Here is a 12,529-nt window from a genome sequence, read left to right as displayed (position 1 = left end):
CGCTCAACCAACTGAGCCACCCAGGCACCCTGGCTCAGTCTTTAAGTGTCTGCCTTCGGCTCAGGTCATGATCTTAGGGTCCTGGGATCGAGCCCCGCATCGGGCTCCCTGCTCTGCGGGGAGCCTGCTTCTCCCTCTCCCTCCGCCTGCTTCTCTGCCTACTTGTGTTCTCTATCTCTCTGTCAAATAAATAAATAAATAATCTTTAAAAAAAAAAAAGAAGAAATGCAGCATTAGGCCTGTAAATACTTCAGTTTCTCTCTCTGAAGCAGGGTCTCTCCCCAGCCCTGCGGACATCGGGGTGTCCCGGGTGCTGGGGGGCGCTGAGCAGCCTCCCTGGCCCCCACCCACTCGGTGCAAGCAGTGTCCCCAGTGTGACAATCACAGTCGCCCCAAGTCATCGCCGGGGGTCCCTGGGGGGCAGCACCGCCCCCCGCTGGGAAGGACTGTCTAAGGATGAGCGCCTTCTAAAAACAAAACTATAACAATGTTACACATTAAAAAATTCTCAACATCCATAAATGTCCATTGTGCATGTTTCTCTGAGTACCTCTCATACACATTCAGACCTCTGTTTGGGGGGCAGGTGGAGAAGTCTGTAACTTGCCGAGTCAACTCCTCCCCCAGGAACCTGACCTGGAGGATTTAGAACCCCGTCTCCTGGCTTCCCCAACCCCACAGGTCTCGAATCTCTGCTGTCCCTGCGCTCTGTTTGCTAGCTGGCCAGTTCCTTCCTGGCCTCGGGTCTTTCTGAGAATACCTTGCACAGAAGCCCCAGTTCTTGATCAGCCCGGGGCTGCCAGAGCACGGTCGCCCTGTGGACCACGGTCACCAACTTCCCAGCCCGGACACCCACTTTCTTGCTGCTCGGCCATCAAGCAAACATCACACGCTTCAGCACTCTGGTCGCGGCACGACCCCACGCTGGTATGAATTCTTGTGTTGGCGGAGATCTGGCCCATCTGTGTCTGCCACAAAGGGCAGTGGGCTCAGAGCCTGCCGGTCTAAGCGTCCCCTCACCAATGCATCTCAGACTCCACCAGAGAGGCAGACAGCCGGCTAGATGGTCAACTTCTCTTTAATGAAAAAAAGAACAAAGCCAAACAAAAGTCTGGGTTGCACAGTCATGACCCGAGGGAAGGACCACCACCTCCCATGCTCTCCTGAGCCGTCCCCAGGGACACCCCTCTGGGGAGACAAGAGACCCGGAACTGGAGCTGGGGGCCTGGTCCCCTTGCAGGGGACTCTAGATGCTCTGCAGCATGTGGAGAGCGTGGACAAGGTGCAGCCGGGCAGCCGGGGAGCAGCCGGGACTCTGCAGGGTGCCCGGGGGGTAGGAGGTGCTGGGCTGGCCGCGTTCCCAGACCGTGAGCCGCAACTCCTCACCCTGGCCACTCAGCACCAGGTGAGTCTGGTCGTCACTGCAGCTGATCTGCCGGGGGGTGAGGAGCCGGGGTCAGGGAGAGGGGGCCCCCCCATGCCCACCCCCACCGCAGCGCTCCAGGGAGTAGGACAAGTGGACCGAGGCTGACAGCCCCCTGACCTGGGTCTCAGCGCTGCCGCACCCCCAGGAGCTCAGGGAGCAGGGGCCAAGGGCTCTACTGTACCGATGGGGAAACAGGGCTCAGACGGGGACTCCCCTTCCCAGGGCCACCCCGTGAGACCCCCACCCCGAATCCTGTGACCTGGGTAAACCAGCTTCCCCAGCGGATGTCCTCTCTAGCTGAGACCCAGCTCGGGGCAAGCGTGCTAGCCACGTTCTAGTCTGAACAGAGAGGGAGGTTTTACTGTAACACAAAATCGTAATTTTTTAAACTAACAACAGAAGCATTGTACAGGACTGCTTCTGAAGTCTGTTTCAGGACTGGCTGCGATTTGTCAGCAATCGCCAGGACCGCTCAGGGAAGCCTCAATCTAGAAATGATTTTCCACTGAAATGACATTTGGGCGGCTACGAGGTGACACCCCACGAGGATGGCCCGAAATTACATTTTGCCAGTGCAGTTTTGTACTTAGGAGTCAACATCCCACCCCCCCCGAAGCCAGCTGCTCCTGGTCCCCCCCCCACAGCAGGTGCTCCCAGCGTGTCCCCCGAGGACGAGGGCGCCCCGAGCGCTCACCTGCACCGTCCCGTCACTGAAGAGCAGGAGCGAAGCCCGCGCGGACGCCAGGACACGCAGCAGGCAGAGACTGGGGGCCGCCGGCGGGGTGGGCATGGGCCGGGCCCCCTCCTGTACACAGACCCAGCCCCGCGGGTCTCAGGGCTGGGGGCGTCCGCACCTGCCCAGCCCGGCCCGGCCCCACCTGGCCCTTACCTCTCGCAGCCGCTGCTGAATACAGCGGGCGAAGAGCCGGAGGACGGCCAGCTTGGCGCCCAGTGTGCTGGGCACGTCCCTTGGGGTGAAGGTTTCCAGCTTCCCCCGGGCAGGCATGTAGGACACTTGGCTGGGGGTGCGGTACAGGGTGGTGCCCGCTGTCACAGCCTCTATCCTGGGCATTCGATGCCCGAGGACACCGTCCCGCCGGCCACGCCCCCTTGGATGGGAGTTTGGAGACCAGCTCCGCACTGACCCACCTCTCTCCGTACCGCCAGCCCCCTGGAGCTGTGTCCATACTGAGATCCCGGCCAGCCCCCAAACCGCTCCCTCTGCCACCTTCCCATCTGGCCTAGCGGCTACTCCGACCTTCCTGCCGGCAACGGGAGTCCAGATGCCAGCGTCCTGGCGTCCCTCCGAGACCACCACCCCAGGCCACGGCCACTCCCTGCCCAACTAGTCCAACCACCTCCCTGCTGGCTCCCTGGGCCTCTCCTGCCAGCCAGGTCACGTTGAACGTGTGCCTCGGACCCACCCTTCCCGTCCCGACCACCACCGTGGCCGTCAAGGCCCGTGACTTCACGTCCTCCCCGTGTCCTCATGCCACTCCGTTCCTCACACCCACCGGGCTGCGTCCCACGCCAGGAGGCTTTGCACATGCTGTTGCCTGTGCCTCAGACGCTGTTCCTGCTGGGCTCCTTCTCATCCTTTGTGTCTTGCCTGAATGTCACTTCTTCAGAAGCCCCTCCACAACCCTAACCCTCCGCCCCCCGAGTCGGTCACCTCAAACACTTCATTTCTGCAGAAAATTGCCTCCTGGAATCACCTTGGTTACTTGTGTAGCATTGTCCCCCCTCCAGCAGGCAGGGAGTCCCCCTGGGCACGCACAGTAGGTGCTATTTTAATAAACACTTGAGGAATGATTGAAGAAAGATGGGGGTGGACAGGAGCCCCACGACTTACTCCCCCGGGGGGCGCAGGGCCATGTGCGTGCCGTCCCGAAGCAGGACACCACTGCCCCCATCTGACAGCTGATAGCCGAAGCCGTACTTGCTGGAGTAATCCACCCACTTGGGGGCCCAGAGGTTGGGCCGCTGCTCTCCCGGGGGGTCCTGTGTGGCTGGGCACAAAAATGAAGTGAATTGAGCAAGGCGGGATGGGGGCTGGGGGAGGAACGGTGGAGACACAGAAGATGCAGAGCAAAGTCCAGGGGGGCAGAAAACCAAGTCTTGCCTTGCGGGGGGGAGGGACGACGAGGGGCTGGGCGGCACCTGCCACCTCTTGAGAGGAGCCCTTCTGAACCGTGTGTAACGCCCAAACTCTACAGGCTTTGCTGGATTGCATTAAGAAAAAGTGTGTGTTAAAAACAAATCGATCGGGGCGCCTGGGTGGCTCAGTTGGTTAAGCGACTGCCTTCAGCTCAGGTCATGATCCTGGAGTCCCGGGATCGAGCCCCGCACTGGGCTCCCTGCTCGGCAGGGAGTCTGCTTCTCCCTCTGACCCTCCTCCCTCTCATGCTCTCTGTCTCTCATTCTCTCTCTCTCAAATAAATAAATAAAATCTTTTAAAAAAATCGATCAATGGCCTCTGGAATCCTGGATCGGAACCTGGCAGAGATAAAAGGGCATTAGTGAGGAAACGGGCTCTCCAGTGGCCGGGGGAAGCTGGGGGAGCGGCAGGCAGAACTCTCCGGGCTGCCTCCCCTGTAAATCTCAAAGTATCTTTTACTGTTTCTTTAGGACATCTGAGTAAGTAAGAGTTGGCTCCAGCTGATGGAAGAATCTTAACGTCCAGGGTCCTTCTGTGCTACAGGAGCAGAAGAATAAGAAGAACCCCACTGGGTCCTTTGAGAAAGAAAAGGCTCCCAGGACAGTGACCCAGGAGGGGCAGGACATGGGGGGCTGGGGGTTCCAGGACCCTGGGGTGCAGGATGGGCGTCCCTGTGCCCTGAAGCCTCCCTCAGCTCTGCCCCCCAGGGGAGCCCCAGAAATACCCGGGGGGGCCCTGGGCAGAGCAGGACACTTTTCCTGGGATGTTAAGGGACAGGTGGCCCCTGTGGGCCTGGCTGGGTTCCTACCTGGGAGGCCAGCGTCCAGGCAGAGCTGCAGGTTTCTGATGGCCACCTCGACCTCCTGCCTCTGGCCCCCCGGGGGCCCTGGGGAGACAGATCTATGTAGGGGCAGGCCTGTCTGTCCCCGCCACCACGAGGGGCCCCTCCCACCAGCCCTGGCCCAAACGACCGAGTCTGGAAACATCTTATTTTAAACCCAGAAGGATTCCGGCCATCTTTCCCATTTCACAGGTGGGAAAGTTGAAGCCGGGAGAGGGGCCACGACCCTGGCAAGGCCCACTCGTTGCCCCCACCTCCATACCCTCACTCCCCACCAGCAGCCGGGGCCGAGGATGGAGTGTCCGCTCACCCGCCGGGTCACTCCTGAGGGTCCCTTGGGTGAGCAGGTGGACGGGGACCTCGGGGTGGGGAGCCCCTCTGTCCAACAGGGAGGCCTGGGGAAGAAGCAGCAGGGGTGAGGGGAGGGAGGCCCTGGCCCCCAGGAGAGGCCTGAGGTGGGTGAGGGGCTCCATCCTCTTCCCTCTGAAGACCACGCCCCCCGACTTTTCCCTCTGCCGGGTCTTGCTGTGAGAACGCATTCCGCATGCCTCCGCGAGTCCCTGCCCGGAGCCCTCACCTCACGGCCGCGCTCCATGGAGTCAGGATCTGAAGCCTCTTCTCCTGGACCCGACGCCTCGCTGGGAGTGAAGGGGCCTGAGGGAAGCACAAGGAGTTTCAGGGGCAGAGCCTGGCCCCATGCAGCGGGAAGGCATCTGCCCCCCAGGCCCACCCCTGCCACAGGTGGGAAGCAGGACAGGTGTGCGAGATGCGAGCCGGCCAGGCAGGTGGGGCAGGGGAGGGGTGGGCAGGTGCACTAACTACTCACATGGCGGCCAGCCCTGGGTCCGCAGCAGCCGGCCCACCTTCCGGAAGAGCCTGCCCAGAGGCTGGGGCATGGTGAAGATGGGTGCGCTGTAGCAAGAGCGGGCCGGCAGCCGGTCTGGAGTGAAACCCTTCGGAGCGGGGCACCGGGGGTCAGCACGCGGCGCGGGCCGCCCAGCTCCTGGGCCTCGGCCCCCCAGGGCAGGCCCCACCCGTGGAACAGCACACACCTGTGTGAAGAAGTCATCCTGCAGCAGGAGGTCCAGGCTGGGCCGCTCCGCCGGGTTGGGCGCCAGCAGGCGGGCGATGAGGCGGCGCGCGTTGGGTGACAGGTGGGCAGGCTCGGGGTAGCGGCCGTCTCGGATGTTCTGGTACATCTCCGACAGGGGAGCCACCACGAAGGGAGGGGTACCGGTCAGCACTGTGTACCTGACCCGGGGGGTGGGGGCGGCAGGAACCTGAGTGTCTGCTTGCACCTGTCCCTGCATGTGCCTCGTAACTATATATACCCAGGTCCGCCTGTGTATCTACCACCTGCACATACCTGTCCACACCTCTGTGCGTGCTCAAACCTGTCTTCCCTCGCACGTACATCCCCCATGTGCCCTATTCATACCTGCACACTCGCGTGATGGCAGGCGGGTACTCCCCACCTGCCCCACACCCGCACACACCTGTCCACATCGGTCCTAGGCATGCTCACACCTGCCTGTCCCCCGTTCAGCCTCCCCTCTGTAGGCTTCCACCTGTCCTTACCTGGCCCCACCCGGGCCCTCCTGCCCCTCTTCCCCAGGCCCGGGGCTCCCCACGACCCACTCACATGATGCAGCCAAGAGCCCAGATGTCTGACTGGCAGGAGTGCCCATTCCTGGAGATGACCTCTGGCGCCAGAAAGTTTGGGGTCCCACAGAGCACTCTGGGAGGGGATAATGGCGGGCTCAGGAAGGCCGGGGCCCACATGCCAAACTGGTCCCACTTGTGCCTCCCCAGAGGCACTGTTCAGAGCCCCTCACTTACTTGTGGCAGTGGCCCCCTGGCCCCACCCTGGCAGCCAGCCCCAGGTCTCCAATCTTTACCACCATGTTCCTGTTCAGGAAGAAGTTACCTGCCAGAGGGGGCGGGCCGAGGCTATGAGGGCAGAAGCCACACACCCCCCGCCCCTCCCCCCGCCCCCCCAACTGCCCTCCACGCTCACTGGGTTTCAGGTCGCGGTGCACGATCCGTCGCTGGTGCAGGTAGCGCAGGCCGCTGACCAGGCCCCGCAGGTAATAGCGCACCTCAGGCTCCGTCAGAGTCTGCCGCGCCTCCAGGACGTGGGCCAGTGACTGCAGGTGCGCGCAGGTGGCCGCAGCAGCACCGACCACGCAGACGGACACAGGTAAGCCCGGATGAACCCAAAGAGGAATACAGGAGTGCAGATGGGCCCAGATGGCCCCGGGGAAGTTTGAAAAGGGCCAGGGGATCAGAGATGAACCCAACGCGGGTGCATGCCGGGCGCAGGTGAGCCCAGGTGTGCTCAGGAGGGCTAAGGCGGGCTTGATGGGGTTAAGGTGGTCCCACATGGCCACAGATGGAGATGAGTTGGGCCGGATGAATAAACTGGGCACAAGTAGACACAAGTGAGTCGGGAGAGCCAAGGCGGGCACAGGTGCGTAGGATGAGCACAGATGGGCCTGGTGCGGACACAGGCGGAGACACAGAGGTGGACATGGATGAGCACAGCAGACGGACGGGGGGGGGGTGGTCCCTCTCCGCCCAGCCCCGGGGCACCTGGCGGCTGCAGTACTCCAGCACCATGTACACGTGCTCCCGGTCAGCAAAGTGTCCGTGCAGCGCGACGATGTTGCGGTGTTCCAGGCAGCTGTGCAGCGCGATCTCGCGCTCCACCTGCAGGCGTGGCCCCACATGTCCACGCCCCGTGGTGCTCAGGCCCAGGGGCGTAACCCCACCCCCCAGGGTAGGGCTCTCTCTGGGGACCCCCTGCGAAGTGTGGGGCCCCCGGGGCACGGAAGGTCTGGACCTACCTTACCGCCGGAGCGCAGTCGCGCGGCCCCGCCCCCGGCACGAGGCACCACCTTGAGGGCGAACACGGCGCTCGTGGACATGTCCACCAGCTTGTAGCAGCGGCTGAAGGCACCCTGCAGTGGAGGGGGACGCACCCGCTCAGCGGCTACGTGGGCGCAGGTGTGCAGACGGGTAGCCAGGCCCCTTCATATCACATACACACACAGACGCAGGAGATGCATGGACACGCAGCTCACACCCTCACACCCGCAGACGCACCCACAGGAACACGGAGGAAAACGCAGGGACGCGTACACAGACGTATCCATCTCTGGATACATCCAGCCACCGGACCACAGTACAGTAAGTACGTGAACACACGACACAATTCCACACCCAGACACGGAAAGCGCACACAGAGATGGAGAGCACGTTCAGATACGGACCTGGAGACAGCACGACAGAGTTTCTACGAAGACCCGATACCTGCAACACGTCCACACCCCTGGACGCACAACCCATGGGCACAGCACAAGGCGCCCAAGGCCGGCTCCCGGCGCACAAAGCACACCGGCGACGGGTACAGCACAGATCCGGGCGCCCAACCCAGCCGGCCCACACCAGACCCCAAACTCGCGCCGATAGACGGCGCACGCCGAAGTCAAGCCTGGGGGCGCCCACCTGCTCGCTGGGGCTCGAGATGGCGCACGCACACCCCTCCCCGCCCCGCCCGGACCCCGGCGCTGCCCGAGACCCTCCCGCGGACTCGCGGAGCCGGGGTCCGCACCGTGCCGATCAGCTTCCCGCGCCTGTAGACGCGCCCGGAGCTCGGATCGCGCAGGAAGGCGGAGACCGGCGGGCACCAAGTGCGCCGCCGCCGCGGCCCGGGTTCCATCCCGCCGGGGGCCTGGCGGGCGCTCTGCGCGGGCACCCGCGCAGCCTCCGCGGGACCACCTCCGGGGGCTGCGCGGCGCTGGGGCGCCTCTTATAGGCCGAGGGGGAGGGGAGGGGAAGGGAGGGGCGGAGCCCGACGCTGGGGGCGTGGCCAGGCGCCGGAGTGGGCAGGTGCGCTCCGAGGGAGGGCGGCGGGCGTGGGCGTGCGGGGACACCCGACTGGCAGGAGTTCCAGTGACAGCCGAGCCCGCGCCCCGCGCGCCAGCCCTGCGCCAAGCCGGCGCTTCCAATCCCGCTCCTCCCGCCCAGCCGTGAAGTGTCAACGTGCCCATTTCCCCGAGCAGGAAACAGAGGTCAGAAAGATTGTCTCATTCTCTTAGAGGCCTCCGAGGGAGAGGCGAGTGGGAGTGGGGGCCTGACAGGGTTCTCGTGGCACTGGGGAGCCGTGGCCGGATCCAGAGGGCAGTGAAAGAAGCCCGGTATCTCTCGGGCTGGGGCTGCTTGGGAAGGGAGTGAGTCCTGGCGCCGGGACCCAGGAGGGGCAGAGCTGGGGGCTGGGGGTATCATATATGCAGGTCACTAGGCAGCGAGAAGGAGCAGAATCTGGGGACCGAAGGGCAAAGGCGGGTGTGTGACTCCTGGCCTGGGCAGCCAAGGAGAGGTGGTGGATGAAAGGACTGGTGGGCAGTCTTGGACCCTCCTAGGAGCCATAGCTCAGACTCAGTTCCAGGCTCCTTCCTTGTGTTCTCTCATGTCACCCTGACATCAGTCCTGGGACACAGGAACTGGCCTCGTCCCCATTGTACAGATGAGCACACTGAGGCCCGGGGAAGCTGTGGCTTCCGAAGCCAGGAAGGTCAGTGCTGGATTTGAATGCAGGCAGCTTTCTCTGGATGCCACAGTATTAATCCCCAAATGTTACATAACACGAGGAATGGGGAGGGATTAGCAGGGCTCCCTGTGGCTGGAATCAGGCCTTGGAATTTTCCAGAGACCAGATTTCGGAATCTGGCCCTGTCATGCTGCCAGGGACGGGAAACACCTTCTGAATGGTCACATGTCCAGCTGGTGTGTCAAGCAGGGGCACGCAGGGCATGGGGGCCTCTCAGCGTGCCCCAGGGCAGGGCCCAGAGCAAGACTCCGGGACCTTTGTGGGGGACTGGCCTCAGCACCAGGGCCAAGGACTGCAGGCCACCGTTGGGGGCCAACTGGCTGCAGCTGGGGAGCCCAAGTTCCTGCTAATGGGAACCAGGAGCAGCGTGACAGAAGGTGGGTGGCTGGGGGGCCATGGGTCTGGACCATCATGTCACTGTCACCCCGGGCTCTGCTGGCTCTCAGTCACACCCCTCCTCTGCGTGTTAACTCAGGCATCCATTTAGCTCCTACATATCAGCATGTGGAACCTGCACGGGGCCCTGCACACCCAGGACAGATACACTTGGCCCTCATGGAATGACTGCTAGGAGATCACCCGACTGAACCACGGCCGTGGGTCAGGACGGCCTCCAGAGGCGAACGTGTATAAGCCAGGCCCCTGGCGGGCAGCTGCTAATCCCTGGGCGCTGTTCTCAGCCCCATTTTACAGATGAGAAAACCAAGACTCAGGAAGGCAAATGCAAGCCCAAGATCGCTGGACTGCAAGTGGCCGAGGCCCACCTGGAGTCTAGAGCCGCTTTCCGCACCCCCATACCATCCCCCTGGGCTTCTGCCCCAGGGTCCCTGGGAGCTCTGGCAGGGGCAGGTGGCCGAGCTCACTGAACCCCTCTAAGATCCTGGCCGGGAGCCTCACAGCCCACCTGTCACCTGCACAGATACCTGCTCTGCCCCCTCTCCCAGCTGCCCATTGTGTTTTCCCGGCTGAGCCTCTACCACAGGGCCGGGGACACCTCCCGTTCTCTGCCTGCCCCCTCAGCAAGGACCCTCTCCCCAACCACTCTAGAATGAAAAAAAAATTACAATGAAACAAAAAACACAGATGTCTGTAGCAGCATAATTCACAACAGCCAAAAAGCCAATGGACACACACCAAGTGTCCACTGACATATAATGGATATGTCAGACGATGCGGTCCGTCCCCACACTGCAATATGATCCAGCCTTAGACAGGAAGGGACCCTGACACCTGCCACGACGTGGAGGGACCCCGAGGACACTGGGCTCAGCGAGAGGAGCCAGACCCAGAAGGACACATCCCGCAGGACCCCACTCCCAGGAGGCCCCCAGAGGGGTCCACACAGACAGAGAGGAGAGGGTGGGAGCCGGGGCTGGGGCAGGGGGTGGGGAGTCCGTGCTTCGTGGGGACAGAGTCTCCGTGTGGGGAGATGGAACGTTCTGGAGACGGAGGGTGGGGGCGGTCGCAGGACGGTGTGAGTGTGCTTCATGCCGCTGAGCTGTGCACTTAGAAACGGTTACAACGGTGAGTTTCTGTTAACGTTTGCCACAGCAACAAGGAATGAAGACCGTGTTAGATCCCCCACCCTCGGCAAAAGAAATCACAGCGTTAGGAGTGCACTAATACCCACAAATTTATAGATGGATAAACTGAGGCAGCGTGCCTGGCAAGCAAAGGACTGCAGCATTACAAAGGGGCTCAGCGGGCTGCCTGAGCCTCCCATGCCGACCCCTGCCCAGGTTCCAGAGGCAGGGCTGGTCTCTCGGCCGGCACCTGGCCTGGCCACCCACCGCTCCCGCCCGGAGCCCCCGTGCTCCAGGCTATAGTCTGTTCCTTCCCTGACCTAACTCCCCAGACTCAGCACATTTTCTGGGAGAAATGCCGGGAAGCTTCGCTCCAAACACCTGCTGCAGGCAGAGGGGGCGGCTGCCGAGACAGCCCCCCGCGGTGAGACTCCTGGAGGCCTCCCTGGGGAGGTGTTAGCCCATGGGCATGTGGGTGGCACAGTCTGCCCCTTCCGGAAGGTGCCGGAGCTGGAGCATGAGGCTCTGGGTCCCTTTCTAGCCTCCTGGCCTTTGAAACGCCATAGACTCTCTCGTGCCTGGACTTGTGAGCAGTCACCCCACCTGGCAGCTCCCTGGGGACGGCCAGGAGCGGAGCGGCCACCACACTCTGGAAACCCCATGACTGTGGCCACGCGCTGTCTCCAGACTGGCCCAGCGGTGTGGGGGAGGCTAGACCCGGCTCCCCCCCCCACCCCAGGACCAAACTCTGTCCTTGCCTCTCCCAGCCTCATGAGCCTCGCTGGCTCCTTCTAGAAGCCCTGCCCTCTCCTGTCCTCCCAGACCCCGCTCTGCAGGCTTTTTTCCCACCCTTCTTCCAGATCTCTTCAGTTATCCTTAGCGGCTCCTCTTCCTCCTCCCAGTGCCTGCAGCTTGGGTCTGAGGCCCCTGTCCCCGTCTTCACTCCCTCTTGATGACATGGGGCAGGCCAGCAGGACGCCAAAGTGGGAGGCTTGTCTCTCCTCCCATATCTCCATCTGGGCTCTGCCAAACACAGAGCCTGAAGCAAGGGTTTGGTGCAGAGCAGGTGTGAGTGCCTGGGGAGGATGGGGCATAGGGCAGGGTGGGCCCTGGTGACCCCTGTGGGTCCCCAAGGAACTGGGTACAACATTCCTCAGGACTGTCTACCCAAGAGGAAGATGAGGGAAGCGTCAACTGCCTGGCTAGATCAGGGGACACAGAGTGTTTGGGCCCTTGGAGGCTCACAGAACCAGGGGGGTGGCCGGGAGCTGGTTTCAGGGCCTGCTCTGGGACCCAGGGGCAGGAGGCTCAATCTCTTCCTATGAGCAAGAAGCCCTCCAGAACCAAATCATATTCAAACTAAGGCCTGCTGATTCGCCCTACCATGGCCCTCCCACCCACCCACTCACTCACCCCACTCCAGCCGCCCTGGCCTCTCTGCTGGTCCAAGTTCCCATACCAAGCTCATCCCAACCTCAGGGCCTTTGCATATGTCCTTCTCTCTGCTCATGGTGCTCCCCATCCCTGAGTCTCCTCCCAACGGCCCCTTCTCATCTTCGAGGGCCTAGGCAAGGGCCACCCTTGTCCAGGAGGCCACCTCCACCCCTCGATTCCCTTTGTGGTCCCTCACAACCTGAAATTATGTCATTTCCTTGCAGGTCTGCTGGTTTTCAACCCACCAGACTGGGCACGCCACATGCGGACATGGGCCTGTGTTTGTCCCTGCTGTCTACTCCATAGGTGCTGACCTGTTGGGTGGCCTCATGCAAGTTCAGACCCTCCCCGGGCTCCCCACAGCCTGCCCACAGAGGGGGCATCCTCAGGGTCCAGAGTGGGTGCTTCTCCTCTGGGGGGAGGAGGACACCTATCCTGGCATCCTCTCTCCAGCTGCATGCTGCTTCGACTCCTCTCCAGGGACATCGATTGACTCCGGCTTTGTGCACTGTGCTGCATGAGCATCAGACCCGGC

General features: G+C 62.5%; 1 protein-coding gene across 1 annotated transcript; it reads right to left on the bottom strand.

Moving 5' to 3' along the window:
* Positions 1-765: 765 nt before the first annotated feature.
* Positions 766-6,340, bottom strand: PLK5 (polo like kinase 5 (inactive)). The gene is given in 11 exon segments (XM_081827423.1): positions 766-1,411; positions 2,100-2,231; positions 3,279-3,329; positions 3,332-3,435; positions 4,393-4,470; positions 4,736-4,820; positions 5,003-5,079; positions 5,252-5,378; positions 5,478-5,676; positions 6,068-6,163; positions 6,265-6,340. Coding segments are annotated over 11 exon segments (1,179 nt in total). The 5' UTR covers positions 6,330-6,340; the 3' UTR covers positions 766-1,246.
* Positions 6,341-12,529: the final 6,189 nt, after the last annotated feature.

This window comes from Leptonychotes weddellii, chromosome 1, assembly GCF_054177405.1.
Source record: "Leptonychotes weddellii isolate Sample4059 chromosome 1, ASM5417740v2, whole genome shotgun sequence".
Classification (NCBI taxonomy): Eukaryota; Metazoa; Chordata; class Mammalia; order Carnivora; family Phocidae; genus Leptonychotes; species Leptonychotes weddellii.
This window is presented reverse-complemented; position numbering and strand designations above follow the sequence as displayed.